The following is a 25,975-nucleotide window of genomic DNA, read 5'->3' as shown; positions in this document are numbered from 1 at the left end:
AACAAAAGTTGCTATTTTTTAATATCTTTAACTATATTTACCTGTGTGTGCACAATCCTGTTACAACTTACCAATCTCACATACGAATAAGGAGGTGTGCAGTGCAATCCAAATGCTACATATGTGTTATCTTTGCACTACAGTGTGTATGCAGTTCCTATTGGGACTGAATTTTTGACCGTAGGGAAGGGGTATTTAAGAGTGGTACCAATGGGTTAGGGAACATGGTTAAATTGCCCCTACAATGTGTAGATCATTTGTGAGCTGAAAGTGTGTTTAGCACTCACATCAAGAGTAGATGAAGTGTACCCTCTAGCAGCATTCTGCCATCAAACTCTGTTACAAACTAACCTGCTTATGTTATGATCTGTGAGATGTAAAAGCAGCCTGAAAAGTCATTGTTTGAAGATAATTGAGGAAGTACAAGAGGCTTTCAAAGGTTGCTTGAACACTCTTGCGGTTGCTGATTTGTGGAAATCATTTGAAGACAGGAAAAAGTGTTTGTGGTGGATCACATTTTGAATATTATTAATTTATTGAATATATATCTCCAAGCCATTGGTTTTTTTTAAATTTTTATTTCAGTTTGTATAATTGTTTGGGAAACATTTATGAAAAGACTGTTTCATAACCAAGAGCAGCTATATTATATCTTTAAAAACAGGGCAACATTGTAAGGCCACTGTTTGTTTATCATTAGATTGTGGTTGTCAGTGCCAGCACCAACTAATGTTGAGTACAGAACACAAAAATACTGGGCACAAATAGTACTAGGATGGAGTGTCGTCTGTGTGGGTGCTCATTCTTTATCAAGTCTACATCTGCACCTACATTAACTAGTATAGCATCCTGATAATGGATTAGACAGCTCTGTGGGAACATTCATTGGGCATCCACTGTGTAAAGGTTTGAAACTGCAAAATATCCAGTTTGATAGCTTCACCCATCCCCCTAACATTGGTATAACAACTCATTGTCCTCATCATTATCGTTATCATCATCATAATCATAATCATCATCCATTACTTCCACCTCCATTCGAGACAGATATTTGTTCCTACCATTGAGAATTCCATGCATTTTGCACATTTATTTACAAACGTCATCTGACTACCGAATATTAATTTGTTGAGACCGTTTGTGCCAGATAGATCAAATTCAAAATTGGAACATCCTGGCAGATTAAAACTGTGTGCCGGACCGAGACTCGAACTCGGGACTTTTGCCTTTCGTGGGCAAGTGCTCTACCAACTGAGCTACCCAAGCATGACTCATGCCCCATCCTCACAGCTTTACTTCTGCCAGTACCTCATCTCCTACCTTCCAAACTTAACAGAAGCTCTCCTGCGAACCTTGCAGAACTAGCACTTCTGAAGGAAAGGATATTGCGGAGACATGGCTTAGCCACAGCCTGGGGGATGTTTCCAGAATAGTTTGGAAGGTAGGAGGCAAGGTACTGGCAGAAGTAAAGCTGTGAGGACGGGGCGTGAGTCGTGCTTGGGTAGCTCAGTTGGTAGAGCACTTGCCCGTGAAAGGCAAAGGTCCCAAGTTCGACTCTCAGTCCAGCACACAGTTTTAATCTGCCAGGAAGTTTCATATCAGTGCACACTCCACTGCAGAGTGAAAATCTCATTCTGGAAATTCAAAATTGTAGATTCTGATATTTTACCATTTACGGTATGTCATTTTTGTATAACCTTTCATTGAGTGTGTCAAGACCTTATATGTATCACGATTTATTGTTTCTTGTGGCATATCAGGCCCATAAATGAAAAGAGAATCGGCAAGCATAGTTTAAAATTACTTGTGTACTGTTCTGTAAAATATTGCACAAGCCGCAGGTGCAGCTTCAGTGTGTGTTCTGTTCTCGGGCAGTGGATAAGCTATGCCTGGATCAGAATCACAAAGTCATTTACAGCAGGGAGCGATGTTGGTTCACCGGTGCGAGCACGTGCAGTATGGCTGTAATGGCAACAGCTGTTCAGTTCCTTACTGGAATATCCTTGTGGCTTAACAAACGCACTCCTGTCTGTAAAATGATACAATGTTCCTGTTATTTGTATATCTCAACAGGAATCACACTTTCTTCTACAATAATCAGAATTATTCATGTTCATTTGCCATATTCAATACAAGAGGGGTGCTAAAACGGATCTGAATCGTTCATATAAGTACAATAACTAACAACATTAAAATAATATGAACTGCTTGAATACTTCAAATGGCTCTAAGCACTATGGGACTAAGCATCTGAGGTCATCAGTCCCCTAGACTTAGAACTAGTTAAACCTAACTAACCTAAGGACATCACACACATCCATGCCTGAGGCAGGATTCGAACCTGCGACCGTAGCAGCAGCGTGGTTCCAGACTGAAGTGCCTAGAACCGTTCAGCCACAGCAGCTGGCACTTTTAATACTTACCAATGACTGTAGTGTGGATGTAGAGTGTAATACTTGTGCAGAGGATTATTTCTTAATAAACGGTACACAGAATTGAGTCCAAAATACGATACATGACCACAAAAATATAGACGAATTATCACAAAAGGTAAATGGTACTTAGTTCAGAATCACTTTCTTCGTTAACACTTGCCATTATCTGTGCTCTGGTCCATGGAAGAGTCACTGATATTGCCCAAGGAAATAATTATATTTTCAGTGTTACTTTCTGCACTAAATTCACTTTTCATTATTTTTGCCACTGCTTCCTCTTTACAGTCTTTGAATTTCTGCCACAGTGAGGCTTTTGTTATTTGTTGACACATAGTGTTTAATCTGTGCACAAACCATTTTGATGGAATTGAAGTGGCAGTGGTATGGGGGAAACCTAAGAACCCTGTGGCCATATTCTTTAGCTGCCTCATCCACTACATACTATTGAAACTGTGACCTTTTTTACCATGAGCTCCACCTTACATATGTTGTCCTGAATTTTCACATTGTGGCATTTCAGCTATTCAACAACACTTTTTTGTGGTAGTTGGAGCTCTACCTTTAATAACTATGGGGTATAAGGCATTATCCATTACAATGACAGACAGCTGATTTAAGTTTTCCAATAGCTGCCAATTGAACCACTTTAGAAAAGTATTGTGGTATATCTCCTCATGGTAGTCACTTATTTCCCTCGATTTGCAAACAAGGAGACAATTTGGTATGAAACCAGATGCAGTTCCATCTTGCAAGACAATAATTCTTGTGCCCTAGTCCACAGGAACAGCAGAGCTTCCACATATGCTATGATGTGTCCTGTCTTTCGTGACAGAATGACCGGCATTTATCCAGGGTGTGTCAAGCCACCCAGTGTCTTCAAACACTGAATAACTGTGTCTTCTGAAGAGTAATGCAGTCTTTTTTTTAACAGTTGGATGTACTTTTCTCTTGTGATATCCATATATGTGGCGGTGAACAGCATCTTGTTGAAAAGAGTAAAAGTTTGTTACTAGTGGTTCTGTCCTCTTTTTACCAGATTTATTTTTTTCTTTTAATTATTTATTTACAACGTGCTGCACTACAATATTTGCAATACTACATGTATGTATTTTGTGGTGTGTGTGTGTGTGTGTGTGTGTGTGTGTGTGTGTGTGTGTGTGTGTGTGTGTGTGTGTGTGTGGTGTAACGTTTGTATTGTATGGTGGTGGCGGTGGTGGGTCACGAATAGCAGCAAGGGGACCATCAAGGTTAATGTCCCCATCCAACGGATGGATCACCATCAGCAGTTGTCGCAAGCCCTCGGTTCATGAGACACTGCACAAATGTCCAATTTAAATACCAGATCTCTCTGCAAAGTCTGGTGATCAAGAAATTTACACCACCACCTCTTCTCCACTAGCCGACCAAATACTGGCACTGATTTTCTCCCCCAGCCCCTACCCACCACCACCACCACCACCACCACCACCACCACCACCACCACCACCACCACCACCACCACCCATACGCCATGGTTGACCACCATTGCGGAAATGTGCATTAGTGACCTTGGCTGTGGAGGAAGTTTTTTTCTTTTCTACCGGGTGTCTACAGTTTGGAGGAACCAGGTTCTTCCCCTCTTGCACAGTCTCTTTACGATCTTTGACAACTATTTTTGTGTATCTTCAGAGCACTTGCAGTTCTTTCAGCTAACTTCGTTAGAGGCAATAGAGTTGCACTATTCTCTCTCTTCTTCTCAAAATACTCGCCGGCCGGAGTGGCCAAGCGGTTCTAGGCGCTACAATCTGGAACCGCGCAACCACTACGGTCGCAGGTTCGAATCCTGCCTCAGGCATGGATGTTTGTGATGTTGTTAGGTTAGTTAGGTTTAAGTAGTTCTAAGTTCTAGGGGACTGATGACCTCAGAAGTTAAGTCCCATAGTTCTCAGAGCCATTTGAACTTTTTTTTTTTTTTTCAAAATATTCCCTGCTTGTCTGTTGCTATGGTAGCAGCCCTGTAAACAGCAAGATTTCAGTCACTTTGTGATTCTTATCTGGGTATACTATCTGCTCCTCTGGATCCTGTTTTCTCTACTAGTTGATGGTAGATCTACACACCCACTACAAGGGAGACAGAGAGCCAAGAGTATCCAGGGTGGTACACCGATCCTCATAACCAGCTAGCTCCACCAGAAACTAAAACTGAACCTTTGAGATTCATTTCACCTGTCGGGAAATGTGCCATGCCCCATGTCAAAGGGAGTCAAACACAAAAGGGTAGGGATCTATTAACCATCAGCAGTTAAAATGTGTGGTGAAGAATGGTACCCCTTCGAGAAATGGCAGAAAAAATTGGGAGTGAACACTTTTCGCACTCAGTATATATGCTCGTGGGCCTCATTCATAATGTTGAAGAGGCTCTTGTGGCAGCTATTGAGGGTACAGTGTTTGACCAATTGCAGATCATGCAGCCTGTTAGGACAGACAATGCCTCTTGCCTGGGCTCTTGACTCATACTTGGATCATTCCAGCAATCAGCAGAGAAGGTTAAAAAGACCAGCTTTGCCCACAGTTTCAATGAAGTTCATAATCTGAACATTGTCCTAAAAAAGGGTAAGTGATGTCCCCCGCAGTTGCGGTCTAATTAGTCTCTTGCAAATCTGACTCCATTTGATGAAAATAAGTCATCTGAGAGACCAATGCTCTGTCCAATTAGATTTCTTAATCTGCTGTGCATTTTGTTGTGAACTAACTGGGAAATGCTATAAACTGAATCAATCAATTAGTCATTTGGTTTTCACTTGAGCTAATTCCCTTTTACGCTTTGCATGAGTAGGAGAGCACGTCTGCCATCTGGCCAGCTTGCCAGGGTGGCCCTGTTGGTAGCTCCCCTGCTGTTTCATGGTTGACCTTCACTGTCTCTCCATGAGCCACCATTTCCCCTTTTACACAGCCAAGCATTGTCCACATCGTCTTTCCCTGTCCCATTCACACAGCCTGCAAGCAGGGCAGACTCTCGAGGATTATTTGACTATTGAAAACCTAATAAGCTGCTGTACATGAACAGCATTGTCACCACACTTCACCATAAGCTTGTACTCACCTTTGTTGTCCATAAGGCTGGAAAGATCAATTCTCAAACTCAGAGTTTTTGTACCCACAGATGCAAAACTACATGGTCTATTCACATTAATGTGACCACCACCTATGTTCAACATCAACATGCAATAACCAGTCACAGACGGCAGGTGGCAGCACTAACAATGCGAATATGGAGCGATTCGTCAGATGTCCAAAAGGGCCAAGGATGGAAGCCTTTCCTAAATGGCTAAGTTTGTAACTGTTCAGTTGCCATCGTTGAAGTATACCATTCATGGTAAAATTGTGCTATGCAAAACCAGTGCTGAGGCAACTTTGATGCATCGTGCGCCATACATGACAAGTGTGAATGACAGCTGTGGAGATATGTTCAGCAAATATATGTGTAACTGTTGGGCAACATACTGCCCAGATGAACTAAGGGGCTAACATAAGTGTCTCTTCAGTGACTATTCAATGAATATTGCTGCATATGGACCTCCTCAGAATCCACATGGTTCCTGCACCCATGTCGACTGCTGTTTATTGGCAACATATGCAACTGCTGTTTATTGGCAACAGAGGCTGGAATTTACATTCCAGTACTGCAACTGGACATTCTCCAAGTGATGACAGGTGGCCTTTTCAGATGACAGATGGCTGTTGACATGAACAGTGTGCGAAACATCTGAAACCAAACACCCTGTAACAATTCTCGGAAGAGTCCAGGCCAGAGGAGGGATTGTTATAGTCTGGGGAATGTTTTTGTGGCATTCTGTGGATGATCTGTTCATTCTGCAATAGACAGTGGGTCAACAAAAGTATGCATCTGTCCTATATGCAGTTTGTTTTTCCTTGGGATGACAGCATCTTCCAAAAAGACAGTGCAACGTGTCATTCAGCTTGGAGTGTATATGCGTGATTTGAAGAGCACCAGTATAAGTTTACCATACATGCCGGGCCACATAACCTCCCGGATTTGAACCAGTCGAGAGTCTGTGATATCACCTTGATCAGGCTGTATGTGCAATGGATTGTCAACCAAGAAACCTAGCACAGCTGGCCACAGCAATGGAGTTTGCATGGTTCCACATCCCTGTTGGTACCTTCCAGAACCTCATTGACACTCTTCCTGCATATCTCGTAGCTGTCCACACCACAAAATATTCAGGCCTTTGACAGGTGGTCATATTAATGTTACTGGACAGCGTATTATACAACATGTGGTGTCACCGCCAGACACCACACTTGCTAGGTGGTAGCTTAAATCGGCCGCGGTCCATTAGTACATGTCGGACCCGCGTGTCGCCACTGTCAGGATCGCAGACCGAGCGCCACCACAAGGCAGGTCTCGAGAGACGGACTAGCACTCGCCCCAGTTGTACGACGACGTTGCTAGCGACTACACTGACAAAGCCTTTCTCTCATTTGCCGAGAGACAGTTAGAATAGCCTTCAGCTAAGTTAATGGCTACGACCTAGCAAGGCGCCATTAACCATTTGTAACGTTGCATGTACCTCAAGATAGAGTCTCACTTGTATCATCCAGAATTCTGTATACCAAAGGACGATATAAAAGTTAAGTGTTCTAGTAGCTACGTTCTTTTCTTTATCACATTCATTACGAATCCTGTTCCAGACTTAACGCAAGACGGCGTGAGTTTACGCGTGCCCTTTCGGCTACTTCACTGTGGACTGGCTGCCTTAACAGTCCACTACACAACACATTAACAACAAAGTACCCCAGCAGTCAAGATCTTTCAGAAGTAGCAGTACTAATAGCGAATGGCTTTAATTAATTAACTGTCATTGAATTACTGGTTTGTTAAAGTATCTGTAGTTGTGGATGCTAAATCCTAGTTCTCCTCCAGAAGCTGATTCCCTCAGTAGATCTCACTGGGAACTGAACAGTCATTTAGCAGGTATTCACAGCTTGTAGGTCTTGCAGTCAGTTTCTCAGTGTCGTTAGTGACAGCAGGTGGTGTCACTTGGAATTCCTACCTTTCATTGCCAGTATGTTTTGGACAGTGTCCAAGTAGTGTTAGTGGCAAGAAAAATGAAATACAGTTTCAACATGTAGAACCAATTTGTATCAAATGACATGGTGAAACAAGCTGTGCGTTGTTCTCAACACATATGTTCACAGGAATGTCTGCTGCTGAACACAATCACAGTAGCAGCCATGATTAACGTCGAAATCACTCAAAATTGTTCTTGGTCAGGATATTCATTATTCTCACTTTGCCACACCAATTCAGTGTGCACATTACTGAACTACCGTTCTTTATTCATACTTCACGGCTCATGATCTCTTTCTCCAGTTTAATAGTTTGTGGCACACATTTTAAAGAGTTACTGCACTTGTATCAGCTCCTGCATCGATATTTCGTAAAATTTACTTAAGTATATGCCCCAATGCTATTTTGTGCCCTCGCAAGACAACATGTCTGACTGTCACTACATTATGTTGTCTACATTACCATCTGTGACCCCATATGAATCTGGCTGTTGGCTGTTCAGTTCAGCAGCCTTGGCTCCTTGTATACATTTCCTTGAATAGATTCTGTTCTGTACTGTCTAGAATCATACGTAAGTTCCCCAGTTGTACTGCAGTTGCTAGAGGAGAAATTAATCATCCAACAATCTGTTGTAATAATTGCTGTTTTGTTAGTGGTGTGCTTCAGAGACATCCTGCAAAACATTACTATATCTCGATCAAAATAAAAGTGATAGACATTTGAGCTGGGGGGTATGTTACCAGTTCACGTATCTCTGCTCACATAATATGGCTACAGCACAAATGGCTGAGCATTACTGTTCTGCATACTTTCACATGCTGCTTTTAATGTGTAATGTTGGTTTGCTTTGCCAGATGGTTATAGTCTCATCACTTTTCTGTGCACTTTCGCAACCAGTTTAGGACGTTCTGTCGCACAGAATAAACACACCACACTGAGAAACAGTGCAAAATATGGAAAAGAATCACTATTTTACATCGCTAGTCAGAAAAGTGTCGTCTGCAACTGACTGTGGCAAATTGCACCTGATGTAGCAAAGTGATGTGACAGTGGTGGACAGAATAAATGATGATACCAAACTCCTGCTTTGATTGGTTGTTGCTGTGGTAGCTGTCCTGTAAGCAAGTAACTGTCAATCACTTTGTTATTCTGATCCAGATATAGATGCCTTCTGTGAAAACTACCTAGAACAGGCTGGTCAGAATTTCACTCGTGGTGAAAACATATAAAATATAATAACAACAAATAGACCTGACCCCTTTGAGGATGTCCTCATTGGGTTTGGTGTCAGTGATCTTGAGGCAGTTGTAGCAAGAATGATAACCATAGTACAAAAGGCAACTAATGTAAGTAGAAACAGTTGAGTGTTAAGAAACTAGATGAACGGACAGTGGGGGCCACATCTCAACAAGAGACTATAAACATTTGGCTCTGGACAGGACAAAAACTATTTGTCAAGTTTAAAAGCATATTTGACCATGCACTGGGTAGATATGTACCCATTAGAAAGAAATGTTTGTGATGGAAGGGACCCTCCATGGTTTGTAGTCACTGTAAAGGAACTCCTAAAGAAATATAGTGTATGGCATAATAGGTGGAAAACAAGAAGCATTGGGCTATACATAGATTAAAAAACTAAAAACCCGCCTTGATTGCGAAAAAAGCACCTAGTGTTAACTGTTAACCCAGGTTTCGGCGTAGATAACTACACCTTCTTCAGAACAACAATAAAACCCACAAGTGCCTAAGAAGACCTTTGTCAATGATTAAAAGAACACCATAGTTATACATTTATAAACGAAAAAGAAAAGGAAAACACAAACAGTACATATGTACAAAGTCAAAACCACTACTTAACTTAATGGTGTATGCACCACCTCACACCGGCCTATGTTCGATGGGCCATGACCCGCCATAAGTTTAATGATGTAATTACAATTATGTCAAAAATAATCACAGACAAGTGAACAGTTCCAGTAATGCACACTATTTAACAACATTGCTGAAAGGCTCTCCCCCCCCCCCTTTTTTTTTTCACAACTATCTCAACTCAAAATAAGAAGGATTAAGGCCTAAGAAGACTAAAATCGAAAATGTAGTATATGAATTAACAGTCAAAAGTCCCTTCTTTAAATATGAAAAGGTCTCCAAGTACATCAGAAACTACCATTCAGTTCATAAAGGTACATAATTTTGCTAATGTGAGGAAAACAAGGTGCAACATAGATTTAGTACACATTATAAATAAAATGCCCCCCATGAACCATGGAGCTTGCCATTGGTGGGGTGGCTTGCATGCCTCAGTGATACAGATAGCCGTACCGTAGGTGCAACCACAACGGAGGGGTATCTGTTGAGAGGCCACACAAATGTGTGGTTCCTGAAGAGGGGCAGCAGCCTTTTCAGTAATTGCAGGGGCAACATTCTGGACGGTTGACTGATCTGGCCTTATAACACTAACCAAAACAGCCTTGTTGTGCTGGTACTGCGAACCGCTGAAAGTAAGGGGAAACCACAGCCGTAATTTTTCCCAAGGGCGTGCAGCTTTACTGTATGGTTAAATGATGGCGTCCTCTTGGGTAAAATATTCCGGAGGTAAAATAGTCCCCCATTCGGATCTCTGGGCGGGGACTACTCAAGAGGACATCGTTATCAAGACAAAGACTGACGTTCTATGGATTGGAGCATGGAATGTCAGATCACTTAATCGGGCAGCTAGGTTAGAAAATTTAAAAAATGGAAATGGATTGTTAAAGTTACATATAGTGGAAATTAGTGAAGTTCGATGGCAGGAGGAACAAGACTTTTGGTCAGGTGAATACAGGGTTATAAATACAAAATCAAATAGGGGCAATGCAGGAGTAGGTTTAATAATGAATAAAAAAAACAGGATTGCGGGTAATCTACTACAAACAGCATAGTGAATGCATTATTGTGGCCAAGACAGACACGAAGCCAACGCCTACTACAGTAGTACAAATTTATATGCCAGCTAGCTCTGCATATGGTGAAGAAATTGATGAAATGTATGATGAGATAAAAGAAATTATTCAGATAGTGAAGTGAAGTTAGATGAAAATTTAATAGTCATTGGTTACTGTAATTTGACAGTATGAAAAGGGAGAGAAGGAAACGTAGTAGGTGAATATGGATTGGGGGGAAGAAATGAAAGAGGAAGCCGCCTGGTAGAATTTTGCACAGAGCATAACTTAATCATAGCTAACACTTGGTTCAAGAATCATGAAAGAAGGTTGTACAGATGGAAGAAGCTTGGAGATGATAGAAGGTATCAGATAGATTATATAATGGTAAGACAGAGATTTAGGAATCAGGTTTCTAAATGTTGTTGTTGTTGTGGTCTTCAGTCCTGAGACTGGTTTCATGCAGCTCTCCATGCTACTTTATCCTGTGCAACCTTCTTCATCTCCCAGTATCTACTGCAGCCTACATCCTTCTGAATCTGCTTAGTGTATTAATCTCTTGGTCTCCCTCTACGATTTTTACCCTCCACGCTGCCCTCCAATCCCTTCTTCTAGTCAAGTTGTGCCACAAGCTCCCCTTCTCCCCAATTCTATTCAATATCTCCTCATTAGTTATGTGATCTACCCATCTAATCTTCACCATTCTTCTGTAGCACCACATTTCGAAAGCTTCTATTCTCTTCTCGTCTAAACTATTTATCATCCACGTTTCACTTCGATACATAGCTACACTCCATACAAATACTTGCAGAAATGACTTCCTGACATTTAAATCTATACTCAATGTTAACAAATTTTTCTTCTTCAGAAACGCTTTCCTTGCCATTGCCATTCTACATTTTATATCCTCTCTACTGCGACCATCATCATTTAATTTGCTCCCCAAATAGCAAAACTCCTTTACTAGTTTAAGTGTCTCATTTCCTAATCTAATTCCCTCAGCATCACCTGACTTAATTCGACTACATTCTATTATCCTAGTTTTGCTTTTGTTGATGTTCATCTTACACCCTCCTTTCGAGACACTGTCCATTCCGTTCAGCTGCTCTTCCATGTCCTTTGCTGTCTCTGACAGAATTACAATGTCATCGGCGAACCTCAAGTGGATTTTAATACCTACTCCGAATTTTTCTTTTGTTTCTTTTACTGCTTGCTCAATATACAGATTGAATAACATTGGGGATAGGCTACAACCCTGTCTCATTTCCTTCCCAACCACTGCTTCCCTTTCATGTCCCTCGAGTCTTATAACTGCCATCTGGTTTCTGTACAAATTGTAAATAGCCTTTCGCTTCCTGTATTTTACCCCTGCCACCTTCAGAATTTGAAAGAGAGTATTCCAATCAACTTTTTCAAAAGCTTTCTCTAAGTCTGCAAATGCTAGAAATGTAGGTTTGCCTTTCCTTAATCTTTCTTCTAAGATAAGTCGTAGGGTCAGTATTGCCTCACGTGTTCCAACATTTCTACGGAATCCAAACTGATCTTCCCTGAGGTCGGCTTCTACCAGTTTTTAGAAAACTTGAAACTCTGCTTTTTCCTACAACTCTGTTTGGCTGTTCTCTACTTTTCCACATCACAAAAAGCCACATGCTTTTTACAATTTGAAGTAACTGTTTCTGTATAAACTGAATGTATTTCAAAATCCAAGACATGGTGGTTCTTACCAATGAAATTTGGTGCAGTTCAATCTGCTGTATATATCTTGAAAGCTCACAAAAATGTTCCCCAGAATTACTAAAATAATATTGAACTTCATTGAAAAAGTTAAAATTTTTTTATAAAGTAAGTAGTTTCCTCAAATCTTTAAATCTGATATGTTACAAAAGCTTTTCCAAACAGAATTTCTGTCTTTGTGCATTTACTCTTTCTTTAACACATTGACAGCCATGTGGCCACCAGCAGCCTCATGGAAGTCAGTATGTTGATTAGAATTATTAGTATACTTTGCAAACCTCACTAAATTCCAGTGTGATCTGGTTTGTATTCGGTTTTGTTCATACATTGAAAAGACATAAGATTATCTGTGGACTGAAATGGATTTTACAATAAATTGAAAATTTTTTTCTAATTATCCTGATTGTCCATCAGTAGTCTTATTTTGCGTAGTTGTCTAGTCGAACATTCATGTAGTACTTCTTTAGGACATTCAAACGACATGATGTGTAACTTACAACTTGTATTGTTGGAAGCATTACACCAAAGAAGGTACATCAAAGAGGTGTTACTCCCAAGTCATTGAGTCTTTCCAAAAATAAAATATTCTTCATCAGTTTTGATTTAAATTTACAGCATCATTAACATAATCTATTTACGTTAAGATTTATATTCTTTCATGTGAGTAAGTTTGTGTTTGTGTTGTCTATCATTAACAGTTGTACCTCTGATTTCATGTAGTCTCGTGCCAGCATTTTAATGAAAATAAACAAACATTTATGTCATACATTTTCATAATCTTTTACAAATGTTTCAGTAGTCAATGATGTTAGATATATATTTATTATAATAAGAAAATTTCCAAAAGAACTTAATACATACAGAAATAGCAAAGTATACAAAACATTCTTGGATTAACAGCATTTGGGTGCAGGCGCTATACACAAGAGCATTTCATGATGATACATAAGTTTAGTTAATATAAATTACTTGAGAGGGTACGAAATTTTCCATGGTTTTATTCATAATCATTTTGGTTAACGTTAGTTGGAAACTTCTGTACTGAACTTGTGTATAAATGAACAAGCATTATGAATTTTGTGTTAGTGGGAATTTTGTTGGAAGTTAGATGAGATCATATTCTCGAGAACTAAAGTAGTCTTTATTTGGGAGCCCCCTCCCGCCCCATGAACCATGGACCTTGCCATTGGTGTGGAGGCTTGCGGGCCTCAGCGATACAGATAGCCGTACCGTAGGTACAACCACAAAGGAGGGGTATCTGTTGAGAGGCCAGACAAACGTGTGGTTCCTGAAGAGGGGCTCAGCCATTTCAGTAGTTGCAAGGGCAACAGTCTGGATGATTGACTGATCTGGCCTTGTAACAATAACCAAAACGGCCTTGCTGGTACTGCGAACGGCTGAAAGCAAGGGGAAACTATGGCCGTAATTTTTCCCGAGGGCATGCAGCTTTACTGTATGATTAAATGATGATGGTGTCCTCTTGGGTAAAATATTCCGGAGGTAAAATAGTCCCCCATTCGGATCTCCGGGCGGGGACTACTCAAGAGGATGTCGTTATCAGGAGAAAGAAAACTGGTGTTCTACGGATCGGAGCGTGGAATGTCAGGTCCCTTAATCGGGCAGGTAGGTTAGAACATTTGAAAAGGGAAATGGATAGGTTAAAGTTAGATATAGTGGGAATTAGTGAAGTTCGGTGGCAGGGGGAACAAGACTTCTGGTTAGGTGACTACAGGGTTATAAACACAAAGTCAAATAGGGGTAATGCAGGAGTAGGTTTAATAATGAATAGGAAAATAGGAATGCGGGTAAGCTACTACAAACAGCATAGTGAACGCATTATTGTGGCCAAGATAGATACAAAGCCCACACCTACTACAGTAGTACAAGTTTATATGCCAACTAGCTCTGCAGATGACGAAGAAATTGATGAAATGTATGATGAGATAAAAGAAATTATTCAGGTAGTGAAGGGAGACGAAAATTTAATAGTCATGGGTGACTGGAATTCGAGTGTAGGAAAAGGGAGAGAAGGAAACGTAGTAGGTGAATATGGATTGGGGCTAAGAAATGAAAGAGGATGCCGCCTGGTAGAATTTTGCACAGAGCACAACTTAATCATAGCTAACACTTGGTTCAATAATCATGAAAGAAGGTTGTATACATGGAAGAACCCTGGAGATACTAAAAGGTATCAGATAGATTATATAATGGTAAGACAGAGATTTAGGAACCAGGTTTTAAATTGTAAGACATTTCCAGGGGCAGATGTGGACTCTGACCACAATCTATTGGTTATGACCTGTAGATTAAAACTGAAGAAACTGCAAAAAGGTGGGAATTTAAGGAGATGGGACCTGGATAAACTGAAAGAACCAGAGGTTGTACAGAGTTTCAGGGAGAGCATAAGGGAACAATTGACAGGAATGGGGGAAAGAAATACAGTAGAAGAAGAATGGGTAGCTTTGAGGGATGAAGTAGTGAAGGCAGCAGAGGATCAAGTAGGTAAAAAGACGAGGGCTAGTAGAAATCCTTGGGTAACAGAAGAAATATTGAATTTAATTGATGAAAGGAGAAAATATAGAAATGCAGTAAATGAAGAAGGCAAAAAGGAATACAAACGTCTCAATAATGAGATCGACAGGAAGTGCAAAATGGCTAAGCAGGGATGGCTAGAGGACAAATGTAAGGATGTAGAGGCTTATCTCACTAGGGGTAAGATAGATACTGCCTACAGGAAAATTAAAGAGACCTTTGGAGAAAAGAGAACCACTTGTATGAATATATGAAATCCAGTTCTAAGCAAAGAAGGAAAAGCAGAAAGGTGGAAGGAGTATATAGAGGGTCTATACAAGGGCGACGTACTTGAGGTTAATATTCTGGAAAAGGAAAAGAAGGTAGATGAAGATGGGATACAATACTGCATGAAGAGTTTGATAGAGCACTGAAAGACCTGAGTCGAAACAAGGCCCCCGGAGTAGACAACATTCCATTGGAACTACTGACGGCCTTGGGAGAGCCAGTCCTGACAAAACTCTACCATCTGGTGAGCAAGATGTATGAAACAGGCGAAATACCTTCAGACTTCAAGAAGAATATAATAATTCCAATCCCAAAGAAAGCAGGTGTTGACAGATGTGAGAATTACCGAACAATCAGTTTAATAAGCCACAGCTGCAAAATACTAACACGAATTCTTTACAGACGAATGGAAAAACTAGTAGAAGCCGACCTCGGGGAAGATCAGTTTGGATTCCGTAGAAATACTGGAACACGTGAGGCAATACTGACCTTACGACTTATCTTAGAAGAAAGATTAAGGAAAGGCAAACCTACATTTCTAGCATTTGTGGACTTAGAGAAAGCTTTTGACAATGTTGACTTGAATACTCTCTTTCAAATTCTAAAGGTGGCAGGGGTAAAATACAGGGAGCGAAAGGCTATTTACAATTTGTACAGAAACCAGATGGCAGTTATAAGAGTCGAGGGACATGAAAGGGAAGCAGTGGTTGGGAAGGGAGTAAGACAGGGTTGTAGCCTCTCCCCGATGTTATTCAATCTGTATATTGAGCAAGCAGTAAAGGAAACAAAAGAAAAATTCGGAGTAGGTATTAAAATCCATGGAGAAGAAATAAAAACTTTGAGGTTCGCCGATGACATTGTAATTCTGTCGGAGACAGCAAAGGACTTGGAAGAGCAGTTGAACGGAATGGATGGTGTCTTGAAGGGAGGATGTAAGATGAACATAAACAAAAGCAAAACGAGGATAATGGAATGTAGTCGAATTAAGGGGCTCCGGAAAGGCTCAAAATCATGAAAAGTTCAATTTTTACTTTTTTGCGTTTTCTGAATCTGCAGACTATTACCTTTTAATAGATATATAATTTATTCAATTCCAAAGACTACAACTATTTTTAAATTTTTTTTGAAATGTGTTCTACATGGGCGTGACCCACTGTGGCGCTCTTAAACTGCTGTCAAATGGTGTTATTATTAACGTCCATGTTCATCAGGTACATTTTAGTGATGTGAGATAAAGTATGTGTTGTGGCTATATATATCGCTGGTGTGATTGTCGATTGTTTCATGTTTATTTACTCTGTCGTTATCTCGAAAATATTCGTAATTAATTCTGTTTCTTGAGTCTCTGTTTTGTTGAAGTATAATAATGAGTAAAAGTAAAGTTATTAGAAATCCTCTGAAGGCTTTTAAGAAAAGGAGAAATGTTGGAAAGCCAAAGGTATTTAGAAATATGGGAATGAAGATAGGTTCTAACATGGTACGAGCGATGCTTGCTTTAGACAAGGAACGCCTTCGGGCTGCAGACAGGGCTGTAAAGAGTCTAGAAATACAAGCAAGAGTAAACAGGAGGAGGAACAAGAGGAAGCTGGAGGAGGAGTTTGCAGAGGATGAAGATAATCCATCCTATGGACCTGGAATGCACTAAAAAGTTAATCCAATCTTTGTCTCTCAATTCCCAAAACTTTTATTTTCTCATACTAATTACATGTTTTCTAAGGATCTTCCAAACATATTTGTTTCAAACTTTCAGTAAATGTTACAAAGTACCTTCTGCATAATTTAACAAAGCCTTTTTCCAAAAAAACTGTATATTTTTGAATATATAAATAAAAAATTGCAAAAAAATGTTGTGAATTTTCATTACAATTGAAAAAAAATCATCTTTAATAACTGAACTAAAATTTTGTAAAATCCCTGTGTTAAGTTGTAGCCCATATTCCGGTAAATAATCTGTAAAAAGTTCAACTTCCTACCTCAAATACTTTGTGAGGAAAGATGTAATTTATAAGCGTTATTTTAACATTGCAAGTATAGGGCGTTCCGGAGCCCCTTAAGTCGGGTGATGTTGAGGGTATTAGATTAGGAAATGAGACACTTAAAGTAGTAAAGGAGTTTTGCTATTTGGGGAGCAAAATAACTGATGATGGTCGAAGTAGAGAGGATATAAAATGTAGACTGGCAATGGCAAGGAAAGCGTTTCTGAAGAAGAGAAATTTGTTAACATCGAGTATAGATTTAAGTGTCAGGAAGTCATTTCTGAAAGTATTTGTATGGAGTGTAGCCATGTATGGAAGTGAAACATGGACGGTAAATAGTTTGGACAAGAAGAGAATAGAAGCTATCGAAATGTGGTGCTACAGAAGAATGCTGAAGATTAGATGGGTAGATCACATAACTAATGAGGAGGTACTGAATAGGATTGGGGAGAAGAGGAGTTTGTGGCACAACTTGACCAGAAGAAGGGATCGGTTGGTAGGACATGTTCTGAGGCATCAAGGGATCACCAATTTAATATTGGAGGGCAGCGTGGAGGGTAAAAATCGTAGGGGGAGACCAAGAGATGAATACACTAAGCAGATTCAGAAGGATGTAGGTTGCAGTAGGTACTGGGAGATGAAGCAGCTTGCACAGGATAGAGTAGCATGGAGAGCTGCATCAAACCAGTCTCAGGACTGAAGACCACAACAACAACAACAACAACAACATTTGGGAGGCGTGTTACTTTAGATCACATGCTGTTGTTCTGTTTGTCAGTCTGAGGTATTCCTTTTGAACTTCACGCAGCAATAAGAGCAGTGAAGCCGTGCCTTACATAATTACAAGTAATAGTGAGGAGACCTCCATGCTGTACGCTGCTCCAAGGAATTTCTATGACCCAAACATCTGATGGACAATAAAGTCAACTAAATTAATGTTTTCTTAATGGTGTTCATTTTATCACTCAAATGTTAAACTTGGTGCAGGACAGAGTTGTTGCATATTAAGAGAAGAATAAATTGTATATTTATGTTCAAATTTTTGGACTGATCCTTTAGTGGAGTTGCAGATTGACTAATAACTAAGTAGTATGCATCGGGAATTTAATGACTTCTGCTAAATACAAAAGTGTTTAACATTTGTGGGCTCTCGAAGACTTACTAGTAATAACTATATATGACGGTAGTATCTGTTCCCGAAAGAACAGTTACCGTCGATGACCATGCAGCTTTGCTCGAAATGAAATGATAATTAAATAGACACCCTAGCTGCAAGCAGGCGTTGATACACTTCATTGGGGACATGTTGAAAATGTGTGCCCCGACCGGGACTCGAACCCGGGATCTCCTGCTTACATGGCAGACGCTCTATCCATCTGAGCCACCACGGGCACAGAGGATAGTGCGTCTGCAGGAACTTATCCCTTGCACGCTCCCCGTGAGATCCACATTCCCAGCATGTCCACAACACTACATTCGTAGTGCGCCTAATAGATGTTTGCCCATCATACTCATTACTCGTGGCAGATTAATCTACCAAGTCCCGTACGAGTTCGGGCATAGCGTGTGCGTTCGCACAAGAAGGTCAAAGGTCGGGAACCCATATTTTTAACTATATATGACGGTAGTATCTGTTCCCGAAAGAACAGTTACCGTCGATGACCATGCAGCTTTGCTCGAAATGAAATGGTAATTAAATAGACACCCTAGCTGCAAGCAGGCGTTGATACACTTCATTGGGGACATGTTGAAAATTTGTGCCCCGACCGGGACTCGAACCCGGGATCTCCTGCTTACATGGCAGACGCTCTATCCATCTGAGCCACCACGGGCACAGAGGATAGTGCGTCTGCAGGAACTTATCCCTTGCACGCTCCCCGTGAGATCCACATTCCCAACATGTCCACAACACTACATTCGTAGTGCGCCTAATAGATGTTTGCCCATCATACTCATTACTCGTGGCAGATTAATCTACCAAGTCCCGTACGAGTTCGGGCATAGCGTGTGCGTTCGCACAAGAAGGTCAAAGGTCGGGAACCCATATTTTTAACTATATATGACGGTAGTATCTGTTCCCGAAAGAACAGTTACCGTCGATGACCATGCAGCTTTGCTCGAAATGAAATGGTAATTAAATAGACACCCTAGCTGCAAGCAGGCGTTGATACACTTCATTGGGGACATGTTGAAAATTTGTGCCCCGACCGGGACTCGAACCCGGGATCTCCTGCTTACATGGCAGACGCTCTATCCATCTGAGCCACCGCGGGCACAGAGGATAGTGCGTCTGCAGGAACTTATCCCTTGCACGCTCCCCGTGAGATCCACATTCCCAACATGTCCACAACACTACATTCGTAGTGCGCCTAATAGATGTTTGCCCATCATACTCATTACTCGTGGCAGATTAATCTACCAAGTCCCGTACGAGTTCGGGCATAGCATGTGCGTTCGCACAAGAAGGTCAAAGGCCGGGAAGCCATATTTTTAACTATATATGACGGTAGTATCTGTTCCCGAAAGAACAGTTACCGTCGATGACCATGCATCTTTGCTCGAAATGAAATGATAATTAAATAGACACCCTAGCTGCAAGCAGGCGTTGATACACTTCATTGGGGACATGTTGAAAATGTGTGCCCCGACCGGGACTCGAACCCGGGATCTCCTGCTTACATGGCAGACGCTCTATCCATCTACGAATGTAGTGTGTGGACATGTTGGGAATGTGGATCACACGGGGATGCGTGGAAGAGATAAGTTCCTGCAGACGCACTATCCTCTGTGCCCACGGTCGCTCAGATGGATAGAGCGTCTGCCATGTAAGCAGGAGATCCCGGGTTCGAGTCCCGGTCGGGGGACACATTTTCAACATGTCCCCAATGAAGTGTATCAATGCCTGCTTGCAGCTAGGGTGTCTATTTAATTATCATTTCATTTCGAGCAAAGCTGCATGGTCATCGACGGTAACTGTTCTTTCGGGAACAGATACTACCGTCATATATAGTTAAAAATTTGGGTTCCCGGCCTTTGACCTTCTTGTGCGAACGCACACACTATGCCCGAACTCGTACGGGACTTGGTAGATTAATCTGCCATGAGTAATGAGTATGATGGGCAAACATCTATTAGGCGCACTACGAATGTAGTGTTGTGGACATGTTGGGAATGTGGATCTCACGGGGAGCGTGCAAGGGATAAGTTCCTGCAGACGCACTATCCTCTGTGCCCGCGGTGGCGCAGATGGATAGAGCGTCTGTCATGTAAGCAGGAGATCCCGGTTCGAGTCCCGGTCGGGGCACACATTTTCAACATGTCCCCAATGAAGTAAATCAACGCCTGCTTGCAGCTAGGGTGTCCATTTAATTATCATTTCATTACTAGTAATAGGTAACGAAAGAACGACCCTATAAATTGTAAGTGTGATATTAATTAATATCATATTGTTTACTAAAAATGAAAGTGAGGCATTTTCAGTTCCATTACCATATGAATTACTTATTTTATAGTTTTAGTAACAGCTGCAAATGTGAACGTGTGTAAGCAAACAGTGTATTTTCATATACTGAATGTAGTTTTGCTATGCAGACACCACAGAACTGCAAATGTGGAGGCTCGGCATGTAGATCGCACCAGTAGCTATCTGGCACCTTCGCACAATATTCTATGTACTGTTTTACCTGTGGAATAAACACACTTGGTAACAGTAGTCGTGGTGTTTTGTACAATGTCTTTTTTACTAACATGTCTACCAACAGGAATACTGAAATTTGTTTTCAATCTGTACAGTGAATGGAAGAGTGACAGCCGCTACCGTTCAGAGGCTATGCCACATATCAAGACATATGGCCGAGCATCACCAGACTGGACCAGCCTAGCCTGGTTTCATTTGAGCAGTGCCAACTTGTCAAAAGCAGCTTGGGGTATGGCCAGCAAAGGAAAGACATGTGGTTCTGGGCACTACATTATGTCCTATGAACTGGGTGTACTGTTTCTGCCACAATTACTGGTTAGTGCTAATCACCTCTTTCGTTTCTTACAACCCCCCCCCCCCCCCCCACACACACACACACACACACACACACACACACAAACAACAGCTCCCCAGTGTTTACCTTAGGAGTACATATTCTAAAGTAAAAAAAAATTATTCCTAGCGTCCAAATTAGTAATTCACTATTTAGCACTCTCACAGCATCTTGGTTCCTCTCGTCCAAGGGTCTGAGTAACCTGCCCCTCCTTTCTAACCTTCCACATCTTGTCCCTCTTGCCTGCAAGAGGGAGGAACTAATAAGTTTCAAATGCTAGGAATAGATATTTTTTACTTTTAATATGTCCATTAGCAATACTGTATTTTTGCCCATGACGGTGAGTACCGGTGATCCACTTGTGTCTTAGTGTAGCTCCATACAGCTCATATTTTTGAGGAAAGTTTTGAGAACAACTGCAGATTATCTGCTTCTCAAGGAAATATGCTACAAAATAAATATGTGAAAGAGGCCTGGATTCATATCACAAAAGTTTGCCCTCTGCATCCAGTTTCCACCCCCATCTGTATTATTTTTTTGCTTTGGCATCTGTACATGTGAGTAATACATATTGCTGTTTACTGCAGTCCAAAGAGAGAAGAAATTACACATGGAAGTCTGTCAGTATGTTAAACTAAGGAAATGAGGGCTCATCATCAGGTAAGTGGTGGATAACAGATGAGAAAATAAAGGCTACAAACGGCTTTTAACATGTGCCTGCTTTAAGGCCTAACAGATAAGTGACAGCAGGGTGGTAAAATAATTCCATTATATTCTGCTGTCTCTTTTTATCCACATTTGTGTGTGTGTGTGTGTGTGTGTGTGTGTGTGTGTGTGTGCGTGTGTGCGCGCGCGCGCGCGTGCATGCGTGCACATGCTTGAGTGTGCCAGTAAACAATTGATCGTGAAATTCAAAGATCTACATCACAATCACAATCCAGCACAATTTTTGCCAGCTAGCTTTTTACATAGTCCCAAAAGCAAGAACTGTTCCAAAATTTGATGACATGAATATTATTTCCTTTGTATACACTAACCATCTACTAACATCTAGATTACTGTGCTGTGTTATTTAAGTAAGTGCAACTACTTTAAATTTAATGTGGGAAGCACTGTCATTTTTTACTTCCATTTTCTGTTTTTCAACTTGACATATCATATATCTTGTGCATAAAAGAAAAATAATACAAAAGGAATGTAAAAGATAGCTTCACAATTGAAAGGCTCAGACCAGTTCTGCATCCCACTAATAAATATGAGTAGTGTATCTTCAGATGTACTGTTACTATCCTTTTTTTCTTATTGTATCTTTCTAACATTCTGATATTTACTTTACAGATTGGAAAGTCAGAGTTTCGTGTTGGTAATACACTGGGGAATAGTTCAGCACCTTCATTTCCTCTACCATTCGATGTTCCACCTACACCATATGGCGAAAGAGATAAACCATGGGTTACTGAATATATGACTGTTAAATTTTAATATGTAATATTTGTGTCAAGCACCAATGTATTGTCACATCTTGTATTAGTGCCTTTATGTGAAGCACAGTTGCAAAGAACATTAAAACATTAATTTCATAAAAGAAATGTCCAATACGTAATTTTCAAGAACACTAATAAAGATCTTGGGTTAATATGTTAGGCATGTTTTACATTAGTATTCTTATTGTAGATTAAGGGGTAACTTTTATAAAATTTAATGTTTTTGCATTATGGTGTTCTGTGATCCTAAAAAACTTCTAACAACTACAGAATTTAAGAGTGCTACACGTGAATGGGAGTAGTCTGATTCCTGTCTTGAGGTCAGATGGCACTTATACAAGATAACTGCATATAGTAACGAGTGAGTGTCATCCTTTTTCTAGCCATAACAATTAGTGTATTTCATAGAATTGCACATAATCTTAACTTGACAACATCAAGCTGTTCATTGTCTTTGCAGTCATCTTTGCTTTGGCTTGGAACCACCAGTGCATATCTCTTTTCTTGTTAGAATGTAGTACAAGACCACAAATGTGACGCCATCTGTTGACTAAGAACTTTTTACCCTTCAAAGCTGACTCTGGTCTGTTTTTGTTTTGGGCTAAATAATAGTGAACCCAAAATTCATCAACAATGACGGTTTGGATTACTATACAATTTACCCTCATTTTGGCAGTAACTGACATGCTATAATACCACAAACATTCTGTGTATTTTATGTTGTCCCTTCAATATAAAGAGACTGTGATCATGTTATATTCCCGACTTTTAGAAGTGTGTCATTCCATGTAAACAACTAAATGACCTGCTGTAGTGTCTAGCAATAAATCCTGAACTCCCATGTATAAAACAGCTACAAGTGTCTGAGTACTTTACAAACGAGTTAATATGTTAAATATTTGCCTTTAAGCAGGTAAGCAAGAAAAAGCTTAGCAAAGGATTGAAATTATGTTTAAGGTTTGTTGGAAGTCTCTTAAGTACTCTCATAATAAAACATTGGATGACTATGAACTGGGTAATTTGTGCACCATATTAAGCAAAAGCTAGTTTTTCACACATCTCCTGAACTATGTGTCAAACAATGATATAATTTTGCAGATACACTAAACGATATATGTAGATACTGTCTGCAATGTATGTTGGGAATAGAGTTAGTATTAAAGAAGTAATGAATTAAAAGTCAAGCCTGCAGCTGAAGTCTGACTGCACGGACAACAAAAATGTAATAAGCAATGAACTTTTTTCCCTTTCACTATTTTGTGAGGTTGTTTTATAAAGGTCTGAACTTCATTGGAAGTCTTTGTGTTCTCATTCTCAAAGACTGGATGAATGAAGTCCATGTATTTGCACAGCATCATGTTACACTGCCTGAAAACACAGGCAATTTCTATCTATAATGGTTGTCTTATTGTATTAAACTTGCATGTGTCATTGCACCAGAGAACTTGTACAGCCAGTTGTATACAGATTAATGTGGCTCACTGTACTCACTGCATAGGGGTAACAATTCTCTGTGAACGTTCGCCACTACCTTCACATACATATTCTGGAAGCCACTGTGAAGTGCATAGCTGTGGGTACTTTCAATTGTATCACATGGTTCTTCTCATTCCATTCATGTAAAGTAACACATTGTGCAGAACTGAACAACCAAAGTGTGGTTTAACTCTTCTTCAACTCCAGTTACTCGCACATTCATTCCAGGACTGCCTACTTGTCACAACACTCACTCTTCAATATCCAGGAAGCAACTGTGTGAGGCCTACTGCAATCCTTTGCCTTTGTTGTGAATGATCCCACACAAGTGTGCCCATACCAGAGGGCAAGGGGAGGTCTGCTCCTCCCCTCCACCCCCACCCCTTCACACTCCAGCTCTTCAGGAAAGTAAAAAATATAGTGCAGTCATGTTTTTCTCTCAAGAAAATTGTTTTGAAGTCAGTATTATGCACTTTTCTAACAGGGACAGAACTGGGACTTTTTGTGACTAAATATAGGTCACCCTCCATACAGATTATTGAATGGGACCCCTTGATTCCATGCATGATTAACATTTTTGCAGACTGAATGCAGCACTGAGGATGTCATTCAGCATTCTTGCTTGTTGATTAGTGCCGTTAGCTAAATAGTAACAGAATAAAATGTCTGCTGTTCCATGCCTGGAATAATATGGCTCTGTTTTGCTGTTTACATTGTTCACATGCAACGGAATCACTATTCTTGTTCTGCACAACCTCAAAACAATATCTTCAGGACAGTTGACGTAAGAGACTATTGTAAGTGCTTTCTCTGATAACAGCATCCCACTCAAGAGGACTAATTCGTATTCTACCAATACGAAATGAGTCACGAATGTCAACAGGAAGGGACCAGCCCACACCACTGAATACTGACATTTCCCTGACACGAGTGTAGTTGCCTATATCACAAACAAGTATTTACTTTTGAAGTTTACAGGATATTTTTTTCATAGTTTTGATCTATCACTTGCAAAAATATCACACCCACACACCATATACTATCTGTTATTTCATTCTTTCTGAGCACAGCCAAAGTCTGATGTGACATAGGATTATGTTGAGGATTTTTATCACAGTGCATGGGAGCTTCACCACATACCGTAGTCTTACTTAATTTACCTTAGATAATTCGATTCTGATGATCCCTTCATCATGTTGTGATTTTCCCAAATATTTGGGTAGCATGCATTTAACAGGGGTCACAAAATTTTGGAACATGTATAAAAATATTTAAGAAAAGTCAATGTTTGAAAAACAAAATGCAAATAGGAAAATGAAGTCAAAATGCTGAGTGAAGAAATAGGAAAGAAAAGTAATGGCTTTAAAACCCAGTTGATGGTAAAAGGAGTGTTAATGGAAGGGCCATTTCCTACTTTCAGGAGCACTTGTTCTGAGGCCAAAAATTTTAACAATTCAATGACCTATTATTGTGTTCCATAACATTTTCAGTAATTTTATAGGAACTTTTTGGCTTCTAACACTTACTATTAGTTTAGTGGCCCTTAACCAGAACCACATACTAGCTGAGAAGCAACTCATGTATTGGCTTCCTAGTTGTTGCATATGTTGTCAGTTTTGTGACTAGAATACACTGCAGTAAGTTGGTGGATTTTACAGTCTGGCTGTTCTCTTGGGTAGAAACATGAAACCCTACAAAAATGTTTGAGCTGGAAGGTTTGATAATGAGGCAATGTTACATGTGACATGTACACCATGTAACTCAGTGCCACGCATGACAGGTACACCAGGTACATTGATATATATAAGGGGACAAACTGAATACATATTTTTAACCTCCATTGTCACTGGTATAGCTGCAATGAAGTTTTTAAATGATTTTATGATACTTTCAGCCGACATTTTCTTACTTTGATGTATGATTGTACAGGTTCAACCTTACGCCATATGCATCTAAAACAGAAGCATTATACATTGAATGCATTAGTATCACTTATAAATGCAAAATACGAACAAGTCATATCCCAAGATATACCAGGACAATTG

At 40.3% G+C, this 25,975-nt stretch overlaps 1 protein-coding gene and 1 non-coding gene across 3 annotated transcripts in view; one reads left to right on the top strand and one right to left on the bottom strand.

Annotated features, from left to right (window-relative positions):
* The window catches only part of LOC126252861 (probable tyrosyl-DNA phosphodiesterase), a 132,238-nt gene extending 109,679 nt beyond the window's left edge, over positions 1-22,559 (top strand). For both annotated transcript variants that reach the window (XM_049953816.1, XM_049953814.1), the window contains exons 10-11: positions 20,732-20,951; positions 22,309-22,559. In XM_049953816.1, the coding sequence (XP_049809773.1) occupies positions 20,732-20,951; positions 22,309-22,452 (364 nt within the window). In that variant the 3' untranslated portion in view covers positions 22,453-22,559. The remainder of the gene's footprint in view (positions 1-20,731; positions 20,952-22,308) is intronic.
* Positions 19,139-19,213, bottom strand: Trnat-ugu (transfer RNA threonine (anticodon UGU)). Its single transcript has one exon. It is a non-coding gene; the product is annotated as a tRNA-Thr (tRNA).
* Positions 22,560-25,975: the final 3,416 nt, after the last annotated feature.

Source organism: Schistocerca nitens, chromosome 4, assembly GCF_023898315.1.
Source record: "Schistocerca nitens isolate TAMUIC-IGC-003100 chromosome 4, iqSchNite1.1, whole genome shotgun sequence".
Lineage (NCBI taxonomy): Eukaryota > Metazoa > Arthropoda > Insecta > Orthoptera > Acrididae > Schistocerca > Schistocerca nitens.
This window is presented reverse-complemented; position numbering and strand designations above follow the sequence as displayed.